General features: G+C 31.1%; 1 protein-coding gene and 1 pseudogene across 1 annotated transcript; one reads left to right on the forward strand and one right to left on the reverse strand.

The window, feature by feature from the left end:
* Nucleotides 1-4,443: 4,443 nt before the first annotated feature.
* Nucleotides 4,444-7,132, reverse strand: LOC142613447 (phenylacetaldehyde reductase-like; annotated as a pseudogene).
* A 5,765-nt stretch (nucleotides 7,133-12,897) lies between these two features.
* On the forward strand, nucleotides 12,898-17,533 carry LOC142613931 (bifunctional pinoresinol-lariciresinol reductase 2-like). The gene is made up of 4 exons (XM_075786452.1): nucleotides 12,898-13,254; nucleotides 14,540-14,780; nucleotides 15,020-15,223; nucleotides 17,173-17,533. The coding sequence occupies exons 1-4, from the start codon at nucleotides 12,925-12,927 to the stop codon at nucleotides 17,334-17,336; spliced, it is 939 nt and encodes a 312-aa protein (XP_075642567.1). The 5' UTR covers nucleotides 12,898-12,924; the 3' UTR covers nucleotides 17,337-17,533.
* Nucleotides 17,534-18,234: the final 701 nt, after the last annotated feature.

The raw sequence follows: 18,234 nt of genomic DNA on the forward strand, positions 1-18,234 counted from the left end.
TTGGAGATTATTTTCCATTAAATTTTTTTAGAAAACAACTCTATCTCAAAGCAAGCTAAATAAGGGAAGTTATGAGGTTATTTTTCAACTCATTTAAAGTTGTTACCAAACATTAGAAAATGAGATAGTTTTATAGAAAATACTTTTTAGAAAATAACTTATTTTCTAGAAAATATCATTGCTGAAACAAACAGAGCGTTAATGGAAATTATGGATGGAAGGGCTGCTGAAATTTTTTTTAACACAAAATGATAAGCTTTATTGAAGTAAATTAACTAGATACATCAAGGAAAATTTGCCAATTTGGTGCTGGAGGAAGCTTGGAACATCTTATTCTTCCATCGACACGGTAGATTCTGATTCTGATACATGCTTGGCATTCCTAACTAGAAGGTGGCCATACTTTTGGTGGTTTAAATTTGAGTTTCACAATCCGAACTCAAACAAACAACTGCAAAACCATTTGCAGGCCAAAGGCCAATTGTACCAAAATAGGATAACTTAAATTAGAGCTTCTAACCTCCACTAATCTCAATGTCTCTTATCTATCCAGTACCATTAAATCAACATGTATATTTAATTCTCGGACTCAAATGCCACTCCTACCACTACCATCTCAATAATGTGAAATCGTAACTCACCATGATGCAAAACTGAAAGAATTTAACTGCCCAGAATCACACTTGGTATCATTATAAAAATCGAGCATGTCACGCCTAGCTCAGAAGTCAGTAATCGGTAAGTGGCATTTGCTTTTAAGGGCAAATATTGTAACTCCTACCACTTTTGTACTCAATTTTCGAAGGACAATGAGGTTTCCTTGCAATCAAATTGGTGCAATATAGTGAAAATTCATAGCTAGAAACTTATTAGTAAGTCTTAATCTGAGAAACAATTCTGGCCACCGGAAGCTAGTCCACCCTTTTATGTATTTTGAACATGGACAAGCTTGTGCAGCGCCATTTAACTGAGTCTATATACAATGTTTATTTAAAATAATTCCTAAAGATTCTACTAGGATTGTGTTGGGTTCTAAGACCTTTATATTTAAATGTATTAGAACTCTAATTTGTAATGTTGGCAAACCATGATCAAAACGTTTTAGTCTTATTTAGATGTGCTCAAAGTATGTGTCTTTTATCTAAAATTGGAATCGAGTTGCTGCAGGATTTATTGTGTAAATCTGTCTAGCTCGATCGATCGAGAATTAGACTCGACCGATCGAAAATCGTGCGGATTGTTTTTCTGCAGAATTTTCCAACTCAGCCCAAGCTCTTTTTGTGTGTAGAGTTTTATGTTTTGCCCTAGGTATAAAAGGAAAAACTCTAACCACATTTTAAGGATGCTCTTTATGCTGTTTGTGTAAATCTTTTATGAGATCTTTTATGAAGGATCCAGACTGATTGACATAAATGAAATAGGGGCATACTTCACTACTAAATTCAAAGAAGTATTCCAATCTTCTAACACGAGTGCCAACTGATCTTGATGGTCTTATTGAGCCATGTATTTCACATGAAGAAAATATAAAATTAACTAGAGTTCCCCCAGAAGAAGAAATTAGAAGAGTTGTATTCAATATGAATTATACCTTTATTACTCCGGGCCTAGATGATATGCCAGGATTGTTTTATGAACATTACCGGCTAATAGTTGGGGAGCAGCTTGTGGCAGCAGTTCAAAGCTTTTTAGAGAGGGTTAGTTGCTTAGAGAGATGAATCATACCTTTATTACTCTAATACCTAGGGTCCAAGGAGCTCATAACTTCAACCAATTCAGGCCAATTAGTCTTTGCATATTCTGTTATAAGGTGATCTCCAAAACCCTAGTGAATTGAATGATGCATCTTCTTGAAAAGATGATTGATCCAACCCAAGTTGCATTTATCCCAAATAGAAGCATCTCTGAAAATGTGGTTATTGCTCAAGAAGTTGTGCATAGCTTTAAGGATATGAAGGGGACAAGGAGCTGCATTGGGATCAGATTTGATTTTCACAAAGCATACGACAAGATGGAGTGAAACTTCATATCAACTGTTCTAAGGGCTTTTGGGTTAGCCAAAAGTTCACCAAGTTAATCCATCAATGTATGTGGAAAGGAGACTAGAATTTCTCCCTTAAGGGGCTAGGACAAGGTGATCCTCTATCCCCTTATCTATTCATTATAGGAAGTGAGTTTTAGCTAGATTGATTAATAGAGAGGACAATAGGAGCTCGATAAAAGGAGTGAAGGTGTCCAATGTTACTCCTCCAATTACCAAGCTATTTTATGCTGACAATGTGATGCTACTCTATAATGCCAAGATGTCTGAAATGCAGGCTTTTATGAATTGTTTGTTGTTATATTGTGAGTGGTCAGGCCAAAGCATTAGCCTTGAGAAGATAGGGGTGTTTAGTTCAAAAGGAGTTCATTCCCAATTTCTAAGGCAAATTAAAGACCAAATAGACATCAAGATCTGGGTACTAAATACTTGGGAGTACCCCTATTTCTATCAAATAATAGAAGCAGAGATTTTGAGTATGTAAAAAACAAGGTTCAAGCTAGAATTGCCAGTTGGAAAAGCAAAAGTCTCTCTTGGTCAGGAAGTGCAACACTCATCAAGTCAGTAGCTCAAGCAATACCAAACTACACAATGTCAAGATTCATGCTTCCTCAGACTCTAAATGGGAAGTCAAATGCTACTGTTAGGCGTGTATGGTGGAGTCCTAAGAATGACAATCAAAACTTCTATTCTCCATGGTATGGGATGAATTATGCAAGCCATTAAAGCAACGTGGGATGGGATTCAACAAATTTGAGGATATTAATTTAGCTCTTATAGCCAAGTTAGCATGGTGGGTTTTGTCCGGAAAGAATTGCCTTTGTGTGAAGTTGGTGGTTGCAAAGTACAAAGTCAGATCAAGTTGGCTTACAACACCTCAAACAACCAAAACCTCATGGATTTGAAAAAGCATAGAGGATGCTAGGACTCTGTTACAAAAAGGTGCATGCAAATTAGTGGGTTCAGGTGAGTCCATTCTGGTGTGGGAAGATCCTTGGCTACCAAACAAACCAGGATTCTCTCCCTGTGCAGCCTCCCAACAAGGTGATTCTTGCTTGGTGGTCTCCCAATTAATGAACCAAATGAAAACAAGTTGGAATGTGACAAAACTACAGCAATTATTTGATCAATGCCAACAATCTTGAAAATTCCAATTTGGAACAGTGGCCAAACAGACAAATGGGCATGGACTAATTCAGTAAATGGTCAATTTTCAGTGAAACTAGCATACAATCTTATAATGGAGTGTGATGGACGAAATAGTGCCAACTCGTTTAAAAGAAAGATTTGGAAGACAAAGTTACACTGTAGACTCAAATTGCACTTGTGGAGGAAAGCATCAGACCTGCTTCCAACCAAAGATCAAACTAGCAGATATGTTCATATACTTGATCTAAATTGTCCTTTTTTTGGCTTTGATTCTACATCCACCTTGCATTTATTCACTCAATGTCATAATGAACATGATAGTTGCATAAAGTAGAGCTATTAATGTTAAGGTAGATTGTAACAAGGTTGGGGGCTCAACTTTTGTTATGGGTTTAAACTAGGGGCAAAATAGTAATGTCACTGTACTCCTTTATATCTAAATAACATTTTGTGTTAGGGTCAACTTATCAAACCCTGAACTCTTTTACTTTTACAACAACTTTGATTTTGGAAGTTGATGACCTTATGCTTTTGGTGATAAAAGAAATTACTTGATGATTATGCTAGTTCTTTTTCCCTTTCGGACTGGTTATTCTATGGCTAATTCATATTGTCTAGAATACAGTAGAGTTCCTAAATGCTATACAATGTTATGGCTTATAGCTCGCCTATGCCTCTGAGCATGTAAGGTGAAACTGTATTTGGATGACATCATCCAAAATAGAAACAAAATAAAAGACCATAATATTGTTTAAAAGAACAAAATAAAAGACCACTGAAAATGGATTATAGATAATAGACTTGGCCAAACTGAGAATTTCTTCTCTCTCATCTGTAGCCCTCCCCCCCTTTTTTTCAACCAAGCATATAGAAAGATCTTATTTTTAAATATCATGAAAAGCACACATGAAACAAGATCTCTATGGGGTTTTGTATTTGTGGTTTACTCCCCAGGGATGGGTTCAAAGGGCACTGCCTTGGTGAGGTACCACACCATTAAAAGAAATAGAAAATTCATATGAAAAGGAAAACATATGTAATTTGCACTAGAAAATAATGTATGTAAAGCCATAACCCAATCAGGCCAAAGATAATAAGAAATTGTTCAATGCATCTATGAGAAAAAGATGTGACAAATAGTAGTAAAATAGACATATATGCAGCTTACTTTTTAGGAAGATTCAGGTCAGGGAAGAGCTCATGCAAAATCTTCACAACTTTATAACAGTGCATAACTCTTCCACTAGCTGATGGGCTCTCAAAGGCTAGTATCTGAGCATTATCAACATCTCTAACATCAACCCATCCATAAGTTCTATTTGCAAGTCTTTCGACCCCTGCATAAGATAAACCATCAACACCTTGCATCACAAAAGATTGCCTCTTAGAAGAGGGAATAAGGCAGAACCACATTCTAGCAGAAGTAAAGACATTTGAAAGATTATAGAGGTGCAATTACAACTTGATTACTTTCAATGTAAAAGAAACTCAATGAATAAGGAACTTATTCTAGAATTAAGATTCCTTCTATTCCTTTATATTCTTTAAAAATAACCACAACTTTCTCTCTTATAAGCAGTCCAAATCCAAGTCTATGCCGCATTAGCTGTCGTGGCTCATTGCAAGAAATTCACGATGAACAAAAATGACAAATGGAAATTAAGTCATTCCAAGTGATGTTTTTAAACAAGGTAGCTGAAAGTCGTTCAAGATAAACAAATCAAAGAATTTTCAGAAGAAAATAAATCTAACTGGGATGATAAGGTATGAACCAATTTGACAAATTTTGGAATTCGTATCTGTTGAATTGACCTAAAATTAACAGCTGTCTAAAATTTTGACCCATATGCTTTAATTAGTCAATGATGTGTTGATGAGAATAGCAGCATAATACCATCGTATTTCTCAAAGGAATGTAGTTTACTGGAATTCATTTTGCCAGAATTCAAAATCCATTGCAATAGCCTTACCAAACACAAGCCTAATCCTATGACAAATGTAAATAATTAGAACAAAATAAATGTGAAAATATATGATGAAATGACAAGGAAAATAAATCCACAACATACTTAAAAATTAAATCTGTATAAGTAATGACAGATTAAAGCTGGATTTTCATTTCAGGTGAGTAGTTACTGAACGTTAAGTGACTGGAGAAAGAATTAGATTTGGTTCATACAACCTGATGGGCATAAATGAAAGAATTATGATTTGGCCCATACACCTAAAGTAGACATAAATAATTTTTATGATGTCTTTAATTTTGCGATGCTATTAAATGGGATTTGAAGGCTGAAGAGGAATGAACTCACTTGAGAAGGCTACATCCATATTGTACAACAAGAGACAAACCACCCAAGGGAAAAAGGAAAGCAAAAGAAAGAAAGAGGTTGAATGCAATCGATCTAATGTGATCCATGCTCCATTACAAAACCAGAGAAATCCTCACATGTAGCATTCATTAAAAACTTGGAAAGAAAAGAACTTTAATAAGAAAGTAGCACATGTACGCACCTTTGATTTCTCACAAACAGCAGCATTATTTGAAAACCAAGTCTCGTCAATTACAACATCAGGAGCAAAAGGTTTTCCATTGAATGCAACTGCTACCATTGAGGATGTTATAACCACTCTCTTAATAGATTGAACTTTGGCACATGATCTAAGAACATTAAGCGTTCCCTTTAATGCTGGTTCAATTAATTAGTTCTGCCTGAAAAAAATTATAAAAAATCTCATATGAATTGGGTAAGCCAACACATGCACAAGCGAATTGAAAGTTAATTTGACAGTTTCCCAGTCTTTTACATTTTTAATCAATGAGCATTTCAAAACATGTGAAATGCATCAAAGGATAAAGTTCCCCAAGAAAAACTAGGGAATTTCAATTATATAGCATATTGACTACTTTACTCGATTACAAGACATGAAATTTCAACTACATTTGGTAAACAACCAAGCATTATCAAAAACTAGTCATCCTTTGAAACATTGCTGACATACTACATAAAATTTGCAATATCTAATTTAAGTGAAAAAGAAAGTACTTGGGGATCCGTGACTTTGTAATAAAAAGGAGATGCCGTATGAAAAACGCCCTCACATCCATCAACAACAGAATCAAAAAATCCTTCTTCCAGTAAGTCTGCTTTGAGGAAATGAAGTCTTTCCTTAGCTCAATCTAGTGCAAGCAAGTGCTCCGCCTTCTTCGGATCATCTGTGGAACACATTTAAAGCATAATCCATAAACTATTTATACAGTATCTTTACAAAAACTAAACTTTTGAGAGTTCATCTTCCTTCTCAAGTATCAAAATGATGATATACACAAAAAGTATTAAGTATTAATCTCAAAAGTGAAACATATAGTCTCACAAAACGCAATCAATCAGACTGATCATTAATTTGATTCAAGTAAGCACTAGATTTTCCACATAAAATTTATGTTTTGAACAAAACTCAAGCATAATTTACCTTCTTGATGTATCATTCAAACTTGATTACCGCAACACATTAAAGATAAAATAAATTAAAAAAAAAAAAAAAACTGAAGAATCTTTTCACTCTCTCTTCAAATATTGGAACTTGATCCAATAAAGAAAAATATATAAATATTTTACTACTTAAACAAAAATTATAGCATTTTCTTCCAAGAAACTCAAGCACCTTACCAATGACAATATGCCATCAAATTAGTCAAAAACTAACGTGGGTTCTCAGTAAATAAAAGCAAAAAACATTGGTTATGAATTTACGATTGAAAACCGCAAGTGTAATTTGCAAAGAAAATCAAAGTTGTGAAATGAGAGTATTGAGTACTGACTTGGGTCACGAACTGTGGCCTTGAGTGTAGCCATGTTGAAGCAAGAGCTTGACCAGCCATGAAGCTATGTAACCGGATGCTCCCGTAACACACACCACCTTCAACTCTGCTCCACTCATAGATTTGTCTTCTGAATTTTCTATGATAATATACGCTGTCCTTTTTTGTATTTATATGGCAGTTGTGTCTATGTGACTGTATGAGAGATTTGAAAATTCTCGTTTATGGCGCAATTGATTCAGTCTGTCCGTGATTTTTCTTTTGGGTATTTGCATTAAGAGAGAAATTGTTGAACGGAAAATTCCTTAAGAGAGAAATTTTGTCGAATGGAAAATTCTTCTTTGTTGAATGTCGTTTTCCTTTTTGATTCACGTAAACTATTAGAGGGCGTTTGGATAAACTTATTCCTGCGTCTGCGTTTAAGTTTTTTTTTTTTTTTTTTTTTCTCCAGCCGCAAGTATTGACTAAATCTTCTGTGAACAGTGCATTCGTGCATTGTTCACGGACCCATAAATTTCACTTTTCAGCAACTTTTTCATTAAAAATGGGTCTCGCGGTACTATTCACACATTTTAAAATTATTTTGCTACAGTGTTTTCAGTTTTCAGTTTTCAGCAATAAGTTCTATCCAAACGGACCCTTAGTCTCCTTTTCTCTCCTGTTTTTAAACCGCACGTTAGGTTTATCCTAGTAAAATTAGTGCATGTAAAATTTTGGGGACCAGCCAATGTGTTCCACGTCTACATCTAATCTCTATAGCATCTGGGTTCAACATCCATAATTTGATATATTCTGTTTGGGTTGGCAAGGCAAAGCATTGCTCTTATGAGTTATGACATGGATGTCATGTCATATCATGTTCGCTGCTGCCTTTTATTGACTCCGAATACTTCTCTTTTTTTTCTTTCTTTCCTTGGAATGATGTGGATACTGCACAAAGAAAGTTAGAATTAGATTGTGCGGTTGGTAGCTTGCTTTAAAAATTAAGGAGACACAAGAAAACAATTGTACAGTCGCTATTGCACACTCGCTACATTGGCACAATTGCTTTAAACTTTCTTGTGCACAATTGATTCAGTCGTTTATTCTTACATTTTTGTTAGAATAGACTTTTTTTTCATGCTCTAGCGGTGATGTTGCCAGAAGAGGACTTGGGTTTTTTTTTTTTTTTTTTTTTAAACTATATATGGCTTCTGTCATACTATTGGTAATGTATTGCTTTTATTTTTAACGGTTAGATCATTTTCTTGCCAAGTGTCATTCATCAAAATAAAAACTGGAGAGAAATGAGGGGTTTAAACCGGAGTAAAGCCCGATCCTTCAAAATTTACATCCAATAAAAATATTTTAAAAAAGTTTCAAAGATTTTTCTTAAATTAGTTTGGAAATAACTTTTTTCATATTTTTTTTATGTTCGTTTAATAAGTGAGAGAATGAATCTTGGATTTTTTTATTTGTTTTTTATTATTATTATGGGTGAGTCTATATGTGCATGCATAACTCATACGTACGCACGCACGCATGCAGGCTTATGGAGTAGTGTACCTATGTTTGATCTTGTGTACATAACCCAACCCAGTAACCCAAAAACTAAGCTACATTATATTACTCGTATTTTATCCTAAGCAGGCTACTAAACTAGAAAGCAATAAAACAACTAAATTAGACTAAGAAAATAGAAATCAAAATATAAAATAAACAAAAATAAATAAAAGAAAAGAAAAGAAAGAGAATAATACCTAGAGAAATCCAATGACTGATTTGACCATTTCCCTTGGTCAATCTAACAAAACAAGAACTCACAAAATCCAATAGATTAGTAAACATTTAACTAAGGCTTAGACCAAAAAATAGCCCAAACCAAAAGAAAATTGACTAAAAGGTTTATTAAAAAATAAATAAAAATGAAAACTCTCTCTTTAAATCACTACTTTTGTAGTGACTTTAGTGTGTTTTGGAAAATGAGCCTAGTGTTCAAAGAGGGGTGCATATAGCTACTCACAAGTGATATGGGATCGAATAAAGTTTCTTTCCAAACTAGTTTGGAGAGAAACCCTACAAGCTCATTATATATATTTACTTGACTATGAATTTTGAAAATCTAACCGTTGAATTTCATGTTTCTTATGTTCTTAACATACATATTAAATTTCGTTTAAATCGGATATTATTTACTATTTTATCAATTAACTTATTTTTTATATACAACTTTAGATTATAAAATCTTGAAATTATAACATTTCTTTGATGACATAGCAATTGATCTTTGATTTTTTTGAAATTTTGTAAGCATGAAGGATGTAATAAAAACATGCAATCTAATGGTTAGATTTTTAAAATTCACACTGAATATAAAAATATATATATATATATATATATATATGATGAGTCTATAGGATTTCTCTTCAAACTAGTTTGAAGAGAAACTTTGTTCGTGTCAGCTTTGCATGAATTTCCATAAATAAAAAAAAAAAATCTTATAAAGCTCTGTCATCTCTAACATGCACATGCAAGCTCGTGTATCTATGTACACAACACTAAGGTTACATTCACAAGGTACTAGTCTTGTGACAAAAGATTAGGGTTTTATGCATGCAAGATTAGGGTTTTAGGCAAGTTTTAATGCATTGAAAGTTGTTTCTAGTGAAATAGTCTCCTTGGCAAAGCCCTTTCTTAGTATAGTCCCTCTAGTGACGTTGTCATTAGGGAATGAGTGTTAGAGTTGTAAAGGGTGCAAAATGATGTGTCTATAATGTAATAGGAAACCTAGGTAAATTCAAAGGCAATGGGATCATTAGAAATAGCAATGGGCACGGGATAAAAGGATTATCCATTAATATTGGTATTGCAACAAATTACCTACCTGAACTTAGGGTTATCTAATATGCAATTAATCTAGCTAGCATGGCAATTAGGTTATAATTAGGAAATTGATTCACAAATAGTGCTTAATAATCGGTTAGCATCTAATAGTGTATTTGCACTAGATATTGCTATTTTAGTTTCTGGTTGCAGGAGTTTAATGACTTACGATTGAACCATCCTCCTAAAGCATTTCTTATGTAAAGGCAATAGTTGCCTAGATAAACTACCAAAAAGGGGTTGTGAACAAGAGAGCATTGCAAAAACAAAAAAGATAATTTTTCCTATTTTGTGTAACACTGTTACATATAGGACTTAATGTATGTAGGCATCCCATGAGAGTACCTTAATGTATGTATATAAACAGTTTACCCCCTTTTTCCTTGTAAGTATAAACAATTCACCTAAATAAATAAAAACCTCATTTTTCAATCAATCAATATATATATATATATATATATATATATATATATATATATATATATATATATATATAAAATAGTAGTTAATATTTAGGCTATGTTTGTTTTGGCTATAAAGGAAGTTGGAAAAATATTTTACACAATGCTTGATGGTGGTTGGGTTTATGGTGGTGATTGTGGTGGCTGGGTTTATGGAAATAGGTTGCAAAACCAAACACAAGAAATAATTCTCCGGCATACTTTCCATAACGCAAATAAACAATTGAAAATATTTTCACTTGCAAATATTTTCCTTTACACGTAAAATATTTTACATAAAGTCAAACACAGCCTTATAAAAATACTTTTTATTTTTTAAAGAAGAATTAGAAAAGTACCTCCTCTTAAACAAAAACAAAAAAAAACAAAAGAAGAAAAGAAAACTACCTTAATTTTGAAGACAAAGTAATCATTAAATTGTAACTATACGTTACCCCACCAAAGTACCAACCATGTTCTTATATAAAAAATAAATAAGTAAAGTACCAGCCATGTTAAGTTAAACTACCGCACCCAAACTTCCAGAAAAAAGAAAAAAAAATCATAATTGTTAAGCAAGCGAAAATGAAATGTTCGAGCCATTGTTGTTCTTGTTCTTACTAAATACGGGACTGTATTCCCTTTGAAATTTATTGCTCCAAACACGAGTAGTTAAAACTGGATATATGATATATCGGGCAGAATATTTAATTGACAATTGCTATCGATAAAATGAAACTGACCAGTACAAAATTATAGAGCTTGCCATTGCCTTCTTTGTTTTTTTTTCCCCCTTTTTTTTATGTGATTTTTTTTTCCCCTTATTATTACCTTTCTCTCTCCAGTCTCTCTCTTCTTCTTTTTCAACTTTTTCAACTTTCTATAAAAATGACTATCAAGTAATTCTTAGATAGTGCCAAAACATGGAGAATGGCACTCTCTCATCTCACATTTCATGGTAAGATCCACTCATTAAATTCATAGTAAGGTCTATCATGAATGTAAGAGGAGGAAGCACTATTTCTCCATACTCTGGGAATATCTCAAAATTTTCCTGCTCTAAAATCATACATTAACCACCCTATTTCAAATTCAAATTAGCGAGCACCTCCCACAGGAAATAGCTTTATGCTTTGCAGTATGGTTTCCCCACCCCACGTGAAGTTGTTGCCTTCTTAATTTAATTAATCAATTAATTTATTTGTTTACCTTAGTTATAAAAACTTGTATATTTTTATGGATAAATATTAAGTCTACAACATTTTTTACAGAAAATCTTAGATGATAGACTATTAGAGGTGGTAACAAAATGTAAGTGGTGGGCCTAGATTATAATTAGTAACAACTTGTTAACTAAAATTTGTTATGAAAATATTGTAAAAATATTGTGTATGTTGCACTACTCATTTTTATAATATTATTAAGAATATTTTTTTTTTTAGAATGTTTCAACTTGTGGTATCTGTTCCTGATGACAGTTTTTTATTATTAAACAAGACACCAATCAGTTTTTGGTGCAAGTGGGAGATTGAACATCCATGTCTCTTATTCAACCATCAGATAATCTTTTTAAAAATTAGTTAAACACAATTTTTTGCATAATTATTTTTTACAAGTTATTAATGGTAGGTAGTAAAAAAATAGTATTAGTGATGAGTCTATGTAAGAATTCGTTGTAACTTGTGAAGTCTACCATTGTGAAGCCTACCATTTAAGAATTAGTTGTAACTTGTGAAGTCTACCATTGTGAAGCCTACCATTTAAGAAGGGATTGACATATGAGCTTGATATAAATTTACAATTTTAACCAATATTTATAAATTTAATAACTCTTTTTAATAACACTTTTTGATAGATAAAATAAAATTTCAAAATATGACCTTCATGATGATTGGTTTTTTTATCATTGGGCTAAGATACCAATTAGTTTTTAGTGTAGGTGAGATTTGAATTCTATATCTCTTATTTAACAATAAGATTTATCAGTTAAGTTAACTAAAACTCATTAATTAGTTTAATAAAATTTTAAATTTATTAATATAAAATTTTACTTTTAATTGACCTCATAATATTTTGTCACAATTTTTTTTTAGGGTGGCCACATAAATTTTGAAGACCTTACAATTTGATATTGGTTTATGAACTATTTTTATGAATATTTTATATGAAAATGATAAAGAAATTACTTTTTTGAAAACTTTTTTAATTTTCATGAAAATTGTGTCAAAACTTTCTTAACGTGGTTTATTAACAACTGCTCTAGCTTAAAATAACATCATATGACCATTTTCAAAATAGGAACAACCCTTACATTTGTCCATCATGCATGCACCCAGTTACACTTACATGCAAGTAAATCACCATAAAAGACACAAGTTTAAAATACATAGAAAATTACACAGCATTATTATTATGGAAAAGAGTAATCTCAAATCGATACCTCGGCTGTCGGCACCAATCCCCACAAAAAATATTTATTCCCTTGTCAAACCACGACAGCCTACCGTTGCTTCCAACACCAGCAAAAAACCATAACAAGCATTTGCTATAAAAAGCCGAGGATGGAAATCTCTATAGAACCAGAACCAAGAGAAATAAGAAAAAGAAAAATGGAAAAAAGCAAAGTTCTGATTATAGGGGGAACTGGGTATCTAGGGAAGAGGTTGGTGAAGGCAAGTTTGGCTGAAGGTCATGAGACATACATCCTACACAGAGCAGAGATAGGTGTTGATATTGAAAAAGTTCAAATGCTTTTGTCATTCAAGGAGCAAGGAGCTCACCTTGTTTCTGGTTCCTTTACCGATCACCAGAGCCTTGTGAAGGCTATCAAATTAGTTGATGTTGTTATCTGTGCAATATCTGGAGTTCACATCCGAAGCCACCAAATTCTACTTCAACTTAAGCTTATTGATGCCATCAAAGATGCTGGTAATGTAAAGGTATATATACATATATAAATTTTGCAAATCTATATTTTACTTGCCAATCTAAACCGGAACCCAATATTTCGTATCTGTTGTAAAACTGGTGCATTATAAATTTTGTATGTTTTTGTTTGTTCCGATCATTTCGGTTTGTTTGGGCATCCGGCCAAGTGAATAAGATTTTTATTTTATTTTCTTTCTTAAATGTTAGACATATGTGTAATATAAATTTTACAACATAATTTTTTTCTCCTCCCCTCAAATAGTCAAATGTTATTGTTTCACTGTCACATCTCTTTTCTTTTACTTTTTTTTTTCTTCTCTCTCTCTCTCTCTCTCTCTCATTATCTTACTTACTTTTCATTTTTCAAAAGAAAAAAAAAATCTACTTACTTTTCCTGGAATCTTTTGACTTGGATCTTTTGACTTTTCTTCTTACTCTATCCATAGCATATAAGCATGGGTGTTAAAAATTCTATTTATTTTAACATAAAATTTATTTTTTCTACTTTACATAATTACTTATCAAAATATCAAAAATATCGATTATATTATATATTATACATTATATTTCATTAAATTATTATTTCTTTATCAAAATTTTATTACTCTCTAAAATCATCTCTCCTTATGTATATGAGTAAAGAAATATTAACAAATAGATTTATATGTGAATAGTAATTGTGTATATTTATAAAATTGTTGTAGCAATAATCTAATTTTACATAAGTTTATATTAACTAGTGTCAGTAATTTTTAGAATTGGATATGCAAAATTTACTTTAAATGTTATTATGCATTAACTAACGTTAAGAAATCTCAAGATGTCAATCCAAAAAAAAAAAAAAGTACTCTCTAGATGCCATGGGGAGGGGGTTAGGGATGGGCCCCCTAATTTTTCGAAATTCATACTCTTTCATTTATTTTTGGTCTGTGGAGGATGTGTCTCATGACCTTATTTTCTAATATAACAAAAATTATGGAAGATGTACGTTTTGAAGGCCATGTAAATATTTTTGTTACATGTAAGAAAATATCATATGTTAAATAAAATTAAAAACATATTTTATATATATATATATATATATATATATATATATATATATATATATTCCCTATCTCTCTCAATAACATGAATTCCTCTTTTTTTATTCTCTTTTTTAATATCTTTTTTCTATTTTAAATTAATATGGTTTAAACGTGATAAATATATATTTGATACATCCATACGTATAGGTTTTGTTGGTTTTTCATTAATTAGTTTACATGCATGACAAGTTTTTTTTTTAAACGTTGGTAGAGATTTTTGCCCTCTGAGTTTGGCACCGACCCTGCTAGAATGGAGGATGCATTAGAACCTGGGAGAGTGACATTTGATGACAAAATGATTGTAAGGAAAGCCATTGAAGATGCTCAAATACCTTTCACATATATTTCTGCAAACTGTTTTGCTGGTTACTTTCTTGGTGGTTTGTGCCAGCCCGGTAAGATCCTTCCTTCTAGGGATTCAGTGGTATTGTTGGGAGATGGAAATGAAAAAGGTATTTCCATTACAACCTTATTAGTTTTGCATTGTACCGAAGAGAACCATGAAAGTCATTTTTTTTCACACTACTCTAGTTGCTGCTATATAAATTTATACAAGATAACAATGATGCTGATTAATTTATCTCTAACCTTCTTCCTTTTCTACTCTTAATTAACCGCTAATGCATTTTAAATCATTGTTGACATATTATATATCTTTGGGTTCTAATGTACTTGATACTAAATGTGGCAGCAATTTATGTGGATGAGGATGATATAGCAATGTATACCACCAAAACTATAGATGACCCTCGAACCCTCAACAAGACAGTATATCTAAGGCCACCTAAAAATATCCTATCTCAAAGAGAAGTTGTTGAGACTTGGGAGAAACTAATTGGCAAAGAGTTGCAAAAGTCCTCCATACCCAAGGAACAGTTTTTAGCTTCCTTAAAAGGTATGATTGATGCTTGTTTAATTTTTAAGACATTTTATAAAAACACACAATTGGTTCCCTCACCCTATTTGGTGGCTTGGTCACCAACCTGGTGAGCTGGGCACAATAGTAACAACTTCGACAATCAGTGTTGTTGCTCTGGTAACCGATGCTAACAGTCTGCAACTGAAGCTGTTAATTCAAGTAGTTCGGTCACCGGACTTCATTGATGCAAAAGTCTTATGTTGGTTCGGTTGATCCGGTCATCGTCAGCTGAGCCATCGGTTTTGATGTTTTGCTTGAAAAATTTTACTTGTCATACTAAACACTTGAAAAAAATTTACTAAAAATGTTTTACATGAAAAATTTTTGACTAAAAATGTTATACTACAAATTTTATATTTGAAAATATTTTACTTCAAAAAAAAAAAAAAAAAGAGTGTTTTAAAAGGTTCCATGGTCCCACTTGGACCCTAAGTCCACCTTTTTCTTATCAAGATTTGAACAATTTTTGTCTTATATATATATATATATATATATATATATATATATATATATTCACTCATGTGTCAAATTTCATTAAAAAAAAAAAAAAGAAATTTTAAAAACAATTATCAATTTTTTTCTATGGTATAAAAGATAAAATGAAAAAGGCTAAAAAGGGGAAGAAAAAAAGTCAAGAGTTTCAATGAAAGTGAATATATATATATATATATATATATATATATATATATATATATATATATATATATATATATAAATACTTTGAATATGACAGCTAACAAATACTAACCTTTTCTTTTTTAATACTTGAAAGTGTGCAGAGCTCATATACTTTATTACTTATAAAAATAAGAATAAGTAATAAAATTTGAAGATAATTATATAATAAAATTCACAATTTAATATTATTTTCTGGTTAAACTTTAAATTTTAAGATATATAAATGCTTATTACACAGTTTAAAATTGTTATATTTAAATAATTTTTGTGAGTATATAAGTTGTATTTAAGGTTTATCAAATTATCATACATATACCCAATGAATAGACACAATATAATCGATATACCTACTATTTTTATGTTTTTCAACATTAAAATACCAGTTAGAGTACGTTTAGTACACTTAATGAGGATTATAACATGAATTGTAATATTTACTATTAGAAATAAAATGTGTTATAATGGAATAACAAAATCTATTCATAAATTTGGTTGTGAGTTGTAACATTATAATAAAACTTAAGGTTTATTTTAAGAAACATCTTACTCATACAATTATATTTCCTAAAAAATAATATTTATTAAAAAATATTTGTTAAATTTGAGAGAGAGGTGAGTTATTTTTTTGATGATTTTTTATTTTCATAATTGTTACGTACATATGAAAATTTGTTTATTTGAAAATATATTAATTTTAGAAATTATTACACCTAAAGAATAGTTAATACAATCCTTTTAGAAAAGAATAGTTATTATTCATTTTAAAAAATAGCTATTTATAAGGAATGACTATTTCCTTTAATAAAATCATAACAAATTAACTACTAAATAGCATCACCATAGAGTTTAATAGTTATTAACATTGCTAAATCATAGAAATAGTTATCACCATGTATGTATCAACATATATATATCTACCAATATACAAAAATATATGTATACAAGTTATACATGCTCTCTTAAATCAAATTTCTAGCTCTATCATTAGTTTTATATATAACACAAAAATTAATACCTACTTCTTCTTTTTTTCCCAATATATAATTGTACATGGATATGACCCGTCGAATGTAGGATAATTGGCCCAAACAATCAAAATAGATTCACACATTCATGTAAAAATAGTCTCGACATCAACAAAAAAAAAGGGTCTCAATATGACTAATTATATATTTATTTCAAAGTTTTTATTGTGTTTATGTTACATGTTTTCTTAAATTCTGATACGATTTTTCTTTCTCAAAAAGGACTAGAGTACGCAGAGCAAGTTGGACTTATACATTACTATCATGTTTGTTACGAGGGGTGTCTTACAAATTTCGAGATAGGAAATGATGCAATAGAAGCTTCTAAGCTTTATCCAGAAATCAAGTATACTACTGCGGAAGAATACATGAAACGCTATTTATAATTAAGTACACATTGTTGTTGCATAACTATAAGTGCCTAATCTATTTTAGGATTGATGGACTTTCATCTGTCCTTCTCTTTCTCCTTTATTGCTTAGAATAAAAAAATAAAATTGTCCTGTCATGATGAGGTGGACATTTGCCCCCTTAACTTAAATAACACCAATTTTTTTTCAATATATATATTACATACCATTATATACATTTCTTGAAAATATACTTTCTTTTTTCTTTTTTCTTTTATATACATACAATAAAATTTGAATTAATTTTACTACTGCTTCATAATTGATTGTTCTTTACCTTCAAGTCAAGACACTAATAGTTTATATTTGATATATAGATGGAATTCAATTACAAATCCATTATTCAGTGGTAAAAAGCATTACCACTTGAAATAATTAAAACTCAAACATAACACAATTTTTAAGTAAATAATAATTAGATAACTAGCCATTGTTTCAATATATTCATTGCAAATAAAAAAAAATTATAAGATAATTAACTATTAGAACCTTGTTATTTAGCTCCAAAATTTTAAATCCTTACATGTCGCTAAACTTAACATTTATAAATAAATAAATAAATATATATATATATATATATATATATATATATATATATATATATATATATCAAGAAAAAAAAAATCGTTAGTTGTCTCTAAACCCCAATATTCCTAACACCTTCTCTTCCCATCATTTAGCCTCCAAACTTAAATTGAGAAATCTAAATTATTAATCATTGTCTGTATTTTTTTCTTGTTGACTTTTTGACATTCAAGGTTGGATTAAAATGTCACATGTGATTGCTCAAAATGCATTCTAGGCTAACAATTTTTATTTAAAGAAATTTACTTGCACTATTGTGCAAATAGAACCAGATTCACACGCCACCTGG

The sequence above is a fragment of the Castanea sativa genome, chromosome 10, assembly GCF_040712315.1.
Source record: "Castanea sativa cultivar Marrone di Chiusa Pesio chromosome 10, ASM4071231v1".
In the NCBI taxonomy this organism is placed as follows: Eukaryota; Viridiplantae; Streptophyta; class Magnoliopsida; order Fagales; family Fagaceae; genus Castanea; species Castanea sativa.